Genomic DNA, 13,628 nt, shown 5'->3' on the forward strand with positions numbered 1-13,628 from the left:
AGATGCTTAACCTTAACACGGTGCTCACCTTAAGTTGGTCGGCCTGGCTCTTTTTAGCGAGAATATCCGGTTGAAGTCCGCCTGAAGCGCGAAACCTGTCGCCTATAGACACGAGCTTCTGATGAATAGAGTCGTGAGCGTCACCGAAGTTCTTTGTCGTCGATATTAATTCCTAAGGAGAGCGGAAAATAAACAAACACGTGTGACTCTCTGATATAGCAGTGATCAATATTAAACGCCGCTGTAATAGTGGACACCCCCCCCTCCCCCCATCTCGCACTGGCGGCCGTGTTCAGGTACCTGCAGTCGAGTTCTCCTCTGCAGAAGTTGGCTGTGAAGCTGCTCTCTCTTCCTCATGTCTGTACCGAGCTCCTCCAGCAGGCTCTGGGCTTTCTCCTCGCCAAACACGGCGCTCAGCAGGTCAGCTTTCACCTGCAGCGAGCTCAGCCTCTCCTGCAGCAGCACGCTGTCTTTCAGCAGCTTCTGCAGAGCACAAGAAGGGGAAGCACTTGAAACCGACCCGAACAATTGAGCGTTACGGATATACGACACCTGAACCTGTGTGGTGCCTCCCAGTCTCCGCATGCTCGGTATCATTGAATCGGTGTGTGTTCGGTCGTGTGACCTTCAGGGAGAACACGACCTCATTCCAATATAAGAGCAGCAGTTTAGAAATGAGCACCGTGCACAGACGAGGAGGTGAGACAGCTGGACAGACTAAAGGATTAAAGCGCCGCTGCATCGCTCTCTTTTGGTAGAGATGAAGCGAGGGCTAAATCCAACTGCACCAACAAAATAAAGGCAAAAATCTCAAACAATTGAAATCTTGGACTCTTTTAATATGCAGGTTGTTTGTAGTATACGGGATGGATTTGTTGTAGAAATTTGATGATAAGAATAAGTTTCGAAATGTGTGCAGAATATGAGGTGCGCAATGGCCAGGATCCACTAGGGGGCACCCAAGGAATAACTCATTCCAAAATAAATGAATGAATCCTGAACAGGATAAAGTTATCTTTGCAAAATTTTAACGCTAAAACGGTGAAAATCTGATGATGTTTTAGGTCATATTTATGCAGATGTATAGAAAATATTCTAAAGGGTTCCCAAAGCACCACTGGGTCCTTTTAAACCAAGCGCAGATGTCTCTGTACATCAGTAAAACTTTCTGACCTGTGGAACCGGAGCTGGAAAAGATCTCGGACGCTGCGTTACCTCGATGTTCTGCACGAGCACAGCGATGTGGGAGAAGTCAGTGACTTCGGTCGAGGTGTCGAGCGTCTGAGACGCCTGCTGGCTCCACGGACTAAAGGCATGCAGGGGGTCCTGTAGGAGCTGCTTCAGAGCTGTCTCGCTCTCCGAGCAGAGCCGGAACGTGCGTCCTTTCACGCTGCAACACACGCCGAAGAGTCAAAACACTGTCCAGCGTGGAGAATATGGAGAACACTAAATAAGGAATAAAACACTTGGGGGCATGTTGTTATAGGAAAATAATGAATAAGCTACTACTGTCAAGTTTATCAAATATATTATAAGACGATTCAGTAATAAACTAAGTGAAGCGATAACTGAGGCATAAATCATTAGCCTGTCATAAGGTGTGTGTGTGTGTGTGTGTGTGAGACACCATTCAGAGTGTAAAAAGGTGTTTGTGCACACCTGAGCCTGATACATTTGGCTGCATTCCACTAATGAATGATGAGCTGTGAATCACATGAGTTGTGTGTACGGGTTGTGAATCAGTTATGAATCATGTGTACAGGTTGTGAATTATATGTAAAGGTCGTGAATCGTGTGTACAGGTCGTGAATCGTGTGTAAAGGTCGTGAATCGTCTGTACAGGTCGTGAATCGTCTGTACAGGTCGTGAATCTTGTGTACAGGTCATTGATTCGGTTGTGAATCGTGTGTACAGGTCGTGAATCATCTATACAGGACGTGAATCGTGTGTACAGGTCGTTGATTCGGTTGTGAATCGTCTGTGCAGGTCGTCAATCGTCTGTACAGGTCGTGAATCTTGTGTACAGGTCGTTGATTCGGTTGTGAATTGTGTGTACAGGTCGTGAATCGTCTGTACAGGACGTGAATCGTGTGTACAGGTCATTGATTCGGTTGTGAATCGTCTGTGCAGGTCGTGAATCGTCTGTACAGGACGTGAATCGTGTGTACAGGTCGTTGATTCATTTGTGAATCGTGTGTACAGGTCGTGAATCGTGTGTACAGGTCATTGATTCGGTCGTGAATCGTGTGTATAGGTCATGAATCGTGTGTACAGGTCGTGAATTGTGTGTACAGGTCATTGATTCGGTTGTGAATCGTGTGTACAGGTCGTGAATCGTGTGTACAGGTCGTTGATTCAGTTGTGAATCGTGAGTACAGGTCATGAATCGTGTGTACAGGTCATTGATTCGGTTGTGAATCGTGTGTACAGGTCGTGAATCGTGTGTACAGGTCGTTGATTCAGTTGTGAATCGTGTGTACAGGTCATGAATCGTGTGTACAGGTCGTGAATCGTGTGTACAAGTCGTTGATTCAGTTGTGAATCGTGTGTACAGGTCGTGAATCGTGTGTTGTGTTGTCTCAGTCTCTGCACACCTCTGGTACTCTTTCACCGCAGTCAGTAATTCATCAGCAAGTTCTCGGGAATCATACGGGAAGCGGTATAACTCCTTCAGCTGAGCTTTGAGCTGCTCGACCTGAGGCTCCTCGGCCGAGAGGACCGTCCTCGCATCCTGCGACGTGAACAGACACGACCAATAAACAATACACACAGATATCCAGAACATTCAAACAATGTTAATGACCAGCTACGCTGCATGGAGATTCACCCTTTCATTTTCCCCCCACTATAATCTTAGTTTGACTTGAGACCAGCTCAGCGTTTCTCAGACCCTACGCTACACTGTGCCGTGTGGCCTCTGTGCCTGTCAGGTCCAGTGAAGGAGGCGTGGCTTCTTTACCAGAAGTAAGTAACTAATGCTAAGTCCACGGGAGGAACGTGCTATACAATTCAAGCGATCCTTCTAGTGAAATTCCACTCAGTGGGGTGAGATTATCTGTCACTCCCTGGTCAGGAATTCACCCGAGGTGTATACTCCCGCAGAAATATGCAGGCTATGCGCATGTATGCACGTCATCTATGTAGCACGTCATCTCATGGACCGGACTTGAAGAGTTTAAACAGTGTTAGAAAGTACGAGTGCGCACTCACTGTACAGCTCTTCCACTGAGCCACCATGTTCTCCTCGCTCCTCTCTCCATCTTTATTCTCCAGCTGCTGGCTCATTCTGCGCACGAGGGCTCGGAGCTGCTCGATGCCCGCTGCCAGCTCCTCTCGCCGGGTGTAGTACTCTCTCTGGGTGTCCCTGGAGCCCTCCAGCTCGGCGCGGATCTCCACCAGCGCCTGCCGCAGCCCCTGCCATGCCAGCCGCAGCTCTCCCACCTCCTCCGTGATTAGCTCGGCTCCCGCAGGTGACGTGTTGGCCTTCACGGCCTCGGCCTGGCCTTCGATGTACAGTAATGTCTCTTCTTCGCCCGCCACGCTGGCATCCAGGACCTGGAAAGAGCAAGAGCGTGGGTTTCGATCATGTGGCCTTCATGCATATGGAGCCTTTGCTACAAATTCCCTCTGGCTTTTAGACGTCAAGCTCGGATTAAGATAAGAGCTACAAAACGTGTGCTTTCACATATGCAGTGTTGAGTCTGCTCGAATGGAAACATAAACAATATTTCATTTAAAACAGCTTTTACCTTTAAAAAGGAATGAATAAATAAATAAATAAAAGATTTTTCCTCAGCAGATCAATGCACACCCGCTTCCTGCTTACACGGGTTAGAGTACCGTACCTGCAGGGCTTGCAGTCGATTCTCCGAAACGTCCTCGATCTCTGTGAAACGACTCACTTCTTCTGTTTTCGACACCAACCACGTTTGGAAATCGCGAACGCGCCTCTGGTGCTGCTCGTCGTCCTCTGCGACCTTCTGCACCAGACGGAGCCTCTCCTGTAGATCAGGAAGAACAACACTAGGGTGAAGAAGTATGATGAAATGAATCTCCTTTATGTACTAAACATGAAGAATGTCACAGTAAGTAATATACTAGCACGGGATTATTTTTTTTTTCCGTTTCCCATTTTGTTATGTGATGAATGCTGGTGTGAAACGTGTTCAGACACGAGCGCGTGAAAAGAAAAGGGACAGTCGAAGGACTTTATCCTTTTATCTAGCATTCCAAAGAAGTTTCAATGACTAACAGAAGAGATTTGGCACACAAGGTACCGTACAAGGTGTTGGGAGTACTTTCTAATACACCTTGAGTTAAAAAAAAAACCCAAAACGCTTATATAAAAGCTGTTATTAAATAATTAGAAGAGATGAATCATCTCTGACATTAGAAATCATTTAATGACATATTTAAGGGCAGCTCTACTTTTTAAAAAAAATAATTTTTATCCGCTTACAGTTACACTTATACGTTGTCGAACGTCCGCGATCGAATCGAGATTTAATGCGGGATTGGATGCACCATTAAAAAAAAAAATCCCCGATTCTGTTCCAAACAAATCCCCCATCCTTTTATTAATCATTTCCCTTAAAATCACGCCCCCGGGTGTTTTCTTTCCACCTCATTGTCTTGCGTTTCCACTCGCACCACCGTAAAAGTTACCTCCGCCCTGGTGCGGACGTTGTCGTATTCCTCGTGCAGTGTGTTCTGGGCCTGCTCGTCCACGCTGGGGTCCTGGGTGCGGTTATAAAGCGCGGACGCCTCGTCCAGCAGGCGCTCTAGCAGCGGATCCTGGGCCTTCACGTCGCTGCAGATCACGCGGTGATGCTCCACCTGCCACAGCTTCTCCCTCAGACCCAGCTGCAGCTCCAGATCAGGCTCCACCACACGCTGCACCTTCACCAGCCACATCCTGAACTCCTCGTGGGCCTTCAGGTACTCACTCCAGTGCAGCCACACCCACTCTATACGGCTACAGTAGAAACAAGACACGTGCGCCGAGTGACGCGACGACCGTCTTAAGCAGCAGCAGAACCTGACCCTGAACATGTGGAACTCACCAGAATGAACAAGTCCGAATAAAGCGCATGTCCGGTATTACACTGCTGACGCGTTTATACATGGGAAGACGCGAAACCTTTTTTTATGTATACCTACGGAGCCTTTGTATAACTTGGCAACAACCGACCGCTGGGAAAGCTCCTTACGAAGGGTGCTTGGACCCCGCAGATTGCTGCCCGAGTCAATATTTCTAGTTTATTTTCCATCGAGTCAAGAAATGATGATTCGGTATCCACTGGCTTCATGTTGTGCGCACGATTTACCGCCGGGCGATGCTAGACAAAACAATAAAACGCTGAATAACAGCATACGCTGGATCAAGGGCTAGTTTTATTTGGATCCTGTGACTGGTGAGCCCAGAAACTCACAGCCGCGTAACCCGGTTCTGAATACGAGGAACTTTCCCTGCTTAAACACTGACATAACTCTTAGCCTTAACTGCTCACGTATCGAAAAACAAACACAAAAAATATCATCGTAACCTCATTTGTCAGCTATCGGACTCTAGGGATAACGCACAAACAAAGCAACGTTTCTGGGTGTGGTTTATTGTGTATTATACAACTTGAAATTATTTTATGCTGCTTTTACTGCACGCGTTTTTTCTTTTCAAACCCGGTCTCATCATAACCGCCATTGTGTTCAACTTACCCCTGTTTATAACTTCCATATTACAAAGCGCCAAACCGGTGTAGAACTCTGACTCCGTTCTGGATCAATCGGAAAGTGACGTTTGACTTGTTTAATAACTTCTCATTTTAATTCCGAATTTAAAGTCCAAAGGGTTAAAAACGTATCATTAACGAGACTGATTGTCTAATAAAACCGATACATTACATAGAACGAGAGCACAGCATCTACATTACTGGTGCGTACTTTCCGTTTCAAGTGCCTTTCGTGTGAGAAGGCATATTTAACTCGTAACTAGATCATTTATTCATTATGAAACCTAATTATTATAATTATACTAATTACCTAATTAGAGCACTGTGGAAATTCAGGGGACAAAAATAAAACCTTCAGGCCGCAAACAGCACTCCCGTTTTATGGATTTTTAACGTGATGTCAAAGTTGCCGAAGGTGCAACGTTCGTATCCGTACCTGTGGCAGTGGACGATGTAGGTGGACGTCTCCTCCCACAGAGTCTTTAGCTCTTTAAGTTTGGAGTGCGTCTGGTTCTTCAGCTCCTCGTCTCCGTTCTTGAGGAGCGCGTCCGCGGCCACCAGCACCACGTCCATTTTCATCCGGCCCTCCTGCTCCGACTCGTGGATTTTCTTCAGGGCAAAGCATTAGCACATTCATCAAACTGTACACACGAGATGGTGCGTTTTTAATATATTTTTTTTAAAATATCCGCTTAATGCATATTAAAACACGCAAAGATTGAACGCTACATCTCCCATACGGAATAAAAGTCTTGTAAGGTCGTGTCTAGGTCAAGTTTCTAGCGGGCGAGTCGGAATTAAAGGACTGAAGTATTACAGCTCTGACGCGTTTGTATATTTGTATACGAGGAGAATGAGTTACCATCACAAAACATTTCAGTATGCGCAGCCATGGATCCGTTTATGTAACTTGGCGGCAGCTGACTACTGGGAAGGCTATTTCCGAAGGGTGCTTGGACCCCGAAGATCGCTGCTTGCGGCTATATTGCAGCTATATATTTACTTTATTTTCCATCAAATCAAGAAACGACGGCTTCGTGTTATTCAATAGCTTCATTACTCCAATATAGTATCCGCTGGCATCACGAAGCTTTGCGCACAATTTACTGTCGGCATGGAATATTAAAAATAAATCGATAAATAAATAGGACGTGCTGGATCAAGTGCTATTTTATAAGCTACTTAATGATAAAGATAGAAACCATACTGCTAAATGGATGTGATCGTTACAACTAGGACTTTTCCTGCTGCAATATACTAGACTCCTGTTTTACATTTATTACATGTACAGTAGCAGTTGACTCAAGTCCTTAAAGTGCACCTATTACGGTTTTTCAAATATTCCCTTTCATGTCGTGTTTTTATATACGTAGCTGTTGAACGTAAAAAAGTCTACAAAGTTTCAAAAATCGAAGCGCAGGACAAACGGAGTGATCGACTCCCAAAAGGAGGAACCGATTCTGAACAGCTGAATCGAGTCGTTAGTGATTCCAGACTCACTTCCTGTGCGAACCTACGTAGGCCTGTAACAAAAAGCCCCGCCTCTCGTCTTCATCGGCTGCTCGCTGACAGCGGTAGACCGATCACGACAGACTGGGACGTCTGACCAATCGGAGCAGAGTATGCTCTCTGAAAGGCGGCGTTTAGAACGGATCGTCTAGAACGGATCGTTTAACGAGTCGTTTGAGACACCGGGGGGGAAAGAAGTAACGCTGCATTTTAAATTACGAGCACGCTGAAGTGTTTTTTGACCTCGGATGCGTGTAAACCTATCGTAGGAGAGCTTTAAAACAAAACTGGGTGCGTTTCAAATCCATAGTAGGTGCGCTTTAACTGCTGGGACTTTACCGGATCTTTTCGTCATGTCTGTGACCTGCTGTGACGGTGATGCGGTCTGCCTCCTGCTCTGGGAGACCGGTTTTTATGTTAACCATTGAGCCGGAAGTCATATAATCATTCCCTGCACTATATACTTTTCCTGCACTGTTCAGTTTGGTGAGTCGGTGGATGCTTCGTTTCACTGCAACCGAGCGTGGATTCTAGCTCCTTTAATAAATCCAGCGCTCTTAGCGGACAAAAGCCGCAAAACAACACCAAAAAAATGTTAAAAAAAAAAAAAAAAGACGTAAGTGAGCTTGTACAGAAATGCATTAAAATCCATAAGAATATCTCACAAGTAAGGCACAAAACACGGCAGGAAGTTGTGACGACGCGGTCACCCGCCTGAAGTTGATCCATTTCCAATAACTGCATGTCCTGAAGTGTTCTATTCCTCTTCTTCTACGTATCCATTAAAGAATGTTCTCGCACGTTGCGATCCAAATGTACTTACATGTCATAATGTTGTGGAATATAACACAATCCACCATGAATTAAGCTGTTAGTACAGAAACAATAACGTGGGCTGATGTCGGTAACATCATCATCTTATTCAGTTAAACTGTGGAAAATAAAAATGAGATTAAAATGAGAGTGCCCTTCACGTCCCTGTTCCTTACCATCCCTGTCTTTAACAGCTCGAACGCGCTCCCAGCTCCTTGTCTAACGCCAATCGCGATCACTTCTTATCAGTGTCATACCATATATAGATAAGACGAGCTGGTGTGCTTTTATTTCTACAACAAAAACATCTCTTTATCTGGTGCCCTGAAGACAAAATCCCACGTTCTCACTCTGCAGCTTGTACTGACTTGATTAATAGCCAGCAGTTGTTCCCCTCCCCCCTTCATGTATAGAACTGGTTTTAGATCTCTGTTAGCTTGCAGACGTTAAAGGCTCCTTCCGTCAACGTTAAATAAACATTTCGGGTCAGAAAGCATGACCATATGAGCGATTATGAAGCTTGTAAGGTAGAGCATGGGTCATGGGGTCACCTCCGTCTCTCTCAGTCGGGCCTCCAGAGCCGCTCGGGGACCTTCGGTGTTGTCGTTGAGCTTAAGTCTTTCCTGGACGGCCTGCATCCAGGCGTGAGCGTCCTCCCAACTCTCCCTGAACTCATTCTGCTCCTGCTGGGTCATGGGCTTGACCAGCGCCTACACACACACACACACACACACACACACACACACACACACACACGGTGCTGTATTATTATTATTTTATGTTTCTAACATTAGACATTTTCTGAGCACTTTGACAAAACCATAGAGAAACCATCTGTCACGCCTATTAACCTAGTTGCTCGAGTCTGAATCAGAGCCAAATTGACTCTTTTGATTCATTTGATTCATTTGCTGTTTGGTTCGGTTTCCTTTCACAATGCACTGCAATTAAACAAACAAAAAAACTAACTAACAACTTCCGTCAAACGTTGAACAGGAATCACCCCCCCGCCCCCCACCCCCCACCCCCCACCAACGCATTTTCAACCACAAACCAAAAGAATCGAATTTGCTCTGATTCTGACTCAGCGAATCGGGTTTAGACGTCCCAGATACGTTGTGCTAAACTGCAGCTTGCTCGAATACGTCACAAAGTATAACCCAATCGCTCAATCGCCGTCTACTGTTTTATCCAGATGGCTGATAAACATCTTCACAGCAGCATCCTTTAAAAAATAAAAACAATTTTTTTTTTTTAAAACAAGCACACACTACATTACATCATAAAATATTACATTTATGTTACCACTAAACATTGCTCCTTAGAGACAGAGATCTTTTCTCTACAGCGAGCAGTAATGAGAATGGGATGTCTGAAATGAAATCTGTTTCCTGAGTGAGTCACTTTCTCCCACCGCAAGCTCGCAGCACTCCTCCAGACGGCTGGCTGCGTGGCGAGGACGAGGCGACGAGAACTTTGCTGAATGAAACGTGCGTTATTTATTCATTTACTTTTTTAAATACTACAATGTGCTATATAATTCTCCATACTTCATTCACAGTATATACGCAAAACTCTGCGTTCACATTGTACTGTAAACAACAATCAAGACCTTCTGACCAATCAGAATGGAGAATTCAACAGCAATGCGGTATAACAACGTTAAAACTACGTCATCGTATGAGACACACACACACACACACACCTACATTTCGTTCTACTTCCACTTTTTTTTTTTTTTAACAACTTCTTCTTTTACTCACGTGAAGTACTCACACACCAAACGTCTGTGATTCGTATGCAAATACTCCGGACTCTCCGCTTTCGCTTTGTAACACACAGTTAAAAAGAAAGGCACCGCAAAGTCTAGACACGACGAGACGAAACGATCGTTCTAATTAACACTATTATTTGATTATATTAATTATTATATGAATATTATTAAAAAAATAATTAGTAGACGTTTTGGATGGTGGTGGTCCGACCGGTTCCACCACCAGCTTGTGTGTTATGTGAGGAATAACACACTCCGGAGTATACGGTATAAATATAATGCACTTTAGGCGGGGGCGGGGTGGTGTGACACATCACGACGCGCGTGCGGAGTGCCGCTGCCGTGTCCCGGAGCGCGTTATTTCGCTTATACTACAGCGATTTGCCAATGATTACAACATTTCACGTATTAACGAACAACACGTCACGCATTTTAACGATTTATAGTCCGATTTAACGTCGTGAAAAACGTCCGAGAGACGGGTTAGTTCCCGTTCTCGTCTACGTTATAACTGAGATACACAGGCATTCTTCGTGATCTCCTTCTTCATCGCTCGATTTCTCTCTCAAACTCGACTTTCCCGAGAAAACCTAAACCTTGTTTATTTATTTTCACCCCGCTAGCTGAAACAGTTCCCGAAGAAGCCACACCCTAGCTCGTGTCGCTTTCGGGCGTCCGCGTTAAAGCTGACGTGTCCGGTAAAACCGCCGTCCTTTCCTTTCCGTCTTCGTCTGACGAGCGTTCACGTTCGTATATCAAGTCAGACGTCATATTCCTGAAAAGTATCGTATGCCTAGTCCGCTAACTTTTGCTGTAGTTTCGAACTAGGAGGTGGAAGTTTAACGTAGCGAACACCAAAGAGCCTAGCAAGGCGCAGGGGAAAACGTCCCAGTGCGGTCAGAGGAAATATAGCTAGGCGTTCTTGCCGCACAATCAGATTAGTTGGACACAACTAAGGGTTAATTATTACAATGATACCGTCAAACCGTGATATTTTTTTAAAAGATACCGTCAACATTCCAAATCGTAACACCTTTAAGCCTTAATAACAAATCAACAGTAAGCAACAATGATATATTAAATGATATATTATGCTGAAACAGCAGTGTATACGGCGTCTAATGCAGTTTAATGTTGTTTTGATTTCCATCCAATAGAGATCAGATGCTTTGCATAGCAGTTAGATGATGATGGTGATGGTAATTGTAATAATAATAACGACTTTTGGTTTCACTTTCAAGGCGATTTATACAAAAAAAAAAACATCTTTCTGTCTGTCAAAATACAAGACTTATATTTCATACCGGTTTCAAATGAAACAACATTAAGGCGGTGTTAGCTAACAAGCTCAGCTCGTCCACGCTGTAAACTTTGTACTGAGACACTAATACACTAGTAGTAGCACATACACGTGAATATGTGCAATAATAATAACATTCACAAACAATAAAGAAGTCTAAACGAGTCGACTTACCGTTACTTGTTCATCTGAAACGCAATAAAAACCCTGAAAAGCGATTTCGGAGTACTAAAGTTGCACAGAAGGAGCTAGCAAAGGAAGCAGCGGCAGCAGAGCTACTGTATTAATGCAGCTTCACTGTCACTAACCGACGACCTGCGTCCCTGGGAATAGGTCCGAACTGCGCATGCGCGAAGCGTTCACGCATGCGCACTATGTATTTAGCGTGTTTATGATGTGTTTACAGATTTACAGTGCCCTGGTCAGTAGATGAATCAGCCATGAGGCTAACAGGCTAAAGCCGTACACTTAAAAATGATGATGATGATAATGATTATAAAAATGATTCAAATGTCAAAATCTTTACATTCAGGTCTAATGTATGTTGTTTCATGCATCCATCCATCCATCCATATTCTATACCGCTTGTACTACAGGGTCACGGGGAAACTTGGAGCCTATCCCAGGGAGCATGGGGCACAAGGTGGGGTACACCCTGGACCGGGTGCCAATCCATGGCAGGGCACAATCACATACACACCTACGGACACTTTGGACAGGTCGATAAGCCTACAGTGCATGTCTTTAGACTGGGGGAGGAAACCGGAGTACCCGGAGGAATTTCTGGGTACTCCCCCATTTCCCCCATAATACCCCCATTTGAATACCCCCATTTCTGGACACAAAATTTACACAGATTAACAGGACTGTTGCATGATGCAAAGAAGTAAAAATAATAATAATAATAATAATCTTTCCAAAACAAACAAACAAACAAACAAACATTAGTTAGTTAGTTAGGTTGAAAAAAAAAAAAAACCTAACAAGAAAACCTAGTTTTTTTAAAAATCTACTACTTTCAGTGTACTTTTTAAAAAAAATTATTTATTTATTTATATATATATTGTTTTTTATGTAGAAAGTTAGTAAAGACTGAGAATGGCAAATAGTCTGGAGAGCTACAGAACTTTAAGTTAATTTACAGCAAAGATCTCAACTGTATCAACACATACTGTATTTGTCTACATCCTGATACAAGCTACATTAACATCATTTAGAGCTTAAAGTCATATAAGCTTATTTGCACAAGCTTTGTGCAGTGATCCTCAAGCTCGCTGTAGATTATCTAGGTTTAAAAACATTCCACAAGAAGACATCTTGACTTTATACAACTGAATTCTTCATTCTGATTGGTCAGAAAGTGTTGATTCAATTTTCTGTAACAGCAGCAATCTATGAACATGTTATTTTGTTCCTGCTTTGATATAATATATATAAAAAAAAGTGTATTATTGTTACAACAAATTCATATCATCTTAAATGATTAATATAATAACGTAAAATGCGATTCGTTTTATTCATGTGTATCATCCTTTTGCAGTCAATGACTGCCTGAAGTCTGGAACGCATGGACATCATCAAATGCTGAGTTTCCTCCCTTTAGGTGCTTTCAGAGGCCTTTACTGCAGCTGCCTTCAGTTGGTGCTTGTTTGTGGGTCTTTCTGCCTTCAGTTTTGTCTTCATTAAGTGAAAAGCAGCTCAATTGGGTTGAGTCAGGCGACTGACTCAGACATTTAAGAACATTTCATTTCTTAAGCTTCCTTAAGAAGCTCTTTGGTTGCTTTCACGGTGCGTTTTGGCTCCTTATCCATCTGTACTGTGAAGCACTGTCCTATCAGTTTTTTTCAGAATTTGACTGAATCTGAAAGAAAAGTATAGTTCTATATGCTTCAGTATTTATCCTGCTACTTCTATTGGCACTCACATCATCAATAAACACCGGTTAAGCAGTTCAAATGGCAGCCATACATGCCCATGCCATAACACTTCCTCCACATGTTTGATAGATGATATGGCATGCTTTGGATCATGAGCCGTTCCTTTCCTTCTACATTCTCTTCTCTTTCCGTGGTCTTCCAGGCCTTTTGAGCTCACCAGTGCATTCCTTCTTTTTAAGAATGTACCAAATTGTTGATTTGGCCACTCCTAAATCACCTCTTTGGACCGTGTATCAAGAGTTCCCACGAACTGCTACCAAATGCAAATCGGAACCAACTCCAGACCTTTCATCGCCTTAATTTGTCATGAAATAATGAAGGGATTTAGCAGTCAGTTGTCCAATTACTTTTGAGTCTGTGACAACGGAGGGTATAAATGGCTGTAGTTCCTAAACGCTATATTAATGCAATATTTTTGTTAAACCCCTTCAATTACAGCTGAACGTCTACACCTCAATCACATCTTGCCTCATTTCTATTCCATTGTGGTGGTGTACAGAGACAAAATAACTAAAATTGCGTCACTGTCCGAATACTTATGGACCCGACAGTACATGGACAGGAAA

The 13,628-nt window shown here is 43.8% G+C and overlaps 1 protein-coding gene across 3 annotated transcripts in view; it reads right to left on the bottom strand.

Annotated features, from left to right (window-relative positions):
- syne3 (spectrin repeat containing, nuclear envelope family member 3) overlaps positions 1-11,471 on the bottom strand; it is a 26,328-nt gene extending 14,857 nt beyond the window's left edge. For all 3 annotated transcript variants that reach the window (XM_017476014.3, XM_017476013.3, XM_017476012.3), the window contains exons 1-10: positions 11,300-11,471; positions 8,603-8,761; positions 6,166-6,338; positions 4,666-4,975; positions 3,846-4,001; positions 3,211-3,555; positions 2,595-2,731; positions 1,216-1,390; positions 301-483; positions 29-172 (exon numbers count right to left, since the gene is read on the bottom strand). In XM_017476014.3, coding sequence (XP_017331503.1) covers positions 29-172; positions 301-483; positions 1,216-1,390; positions 2,595-2,731; positions 3,211-3,555; positions 3,846-4,001; positions 4,666-4,975; positions 6,166-6,338; positions 8,603-8,746 — 1,767 coding nt within the window. In that variant the 5' untranslated portion in view covers positions 8,747-8,761; positions 11,300-11,471. The remainder of the gene's footprint in view (positions 1-28; positions 173-300; positions 484-1,215; positions 1,391-2,594; positions 2,732-3,210; positions 3,556-3,845; positions 4,002-4,665; positions 4,976-6,165; positions 6,339-8,602; positions 8,762-11,299) is intronic.
- Between the last annotated feature and the right edge of the window lie 2,157 nt (positions 11,472-13,628).

The sequence above is a fragment of the Ictalurus punctatus genome, chromosome 9, assembly GCF_001660625.3.
Source record: "Ictalurus punctatus breed USDA103 chromosome 9, Coco_2.0, whole genome shotgun sequence".
NCBI classification, from domain to species: domain Eukaryota; kingdom Metazoa; phylum Chordata; class Actinopteri; order Siluriformes; family Ictaluridae; genus Ictalurus; species Ictalurus punctatus.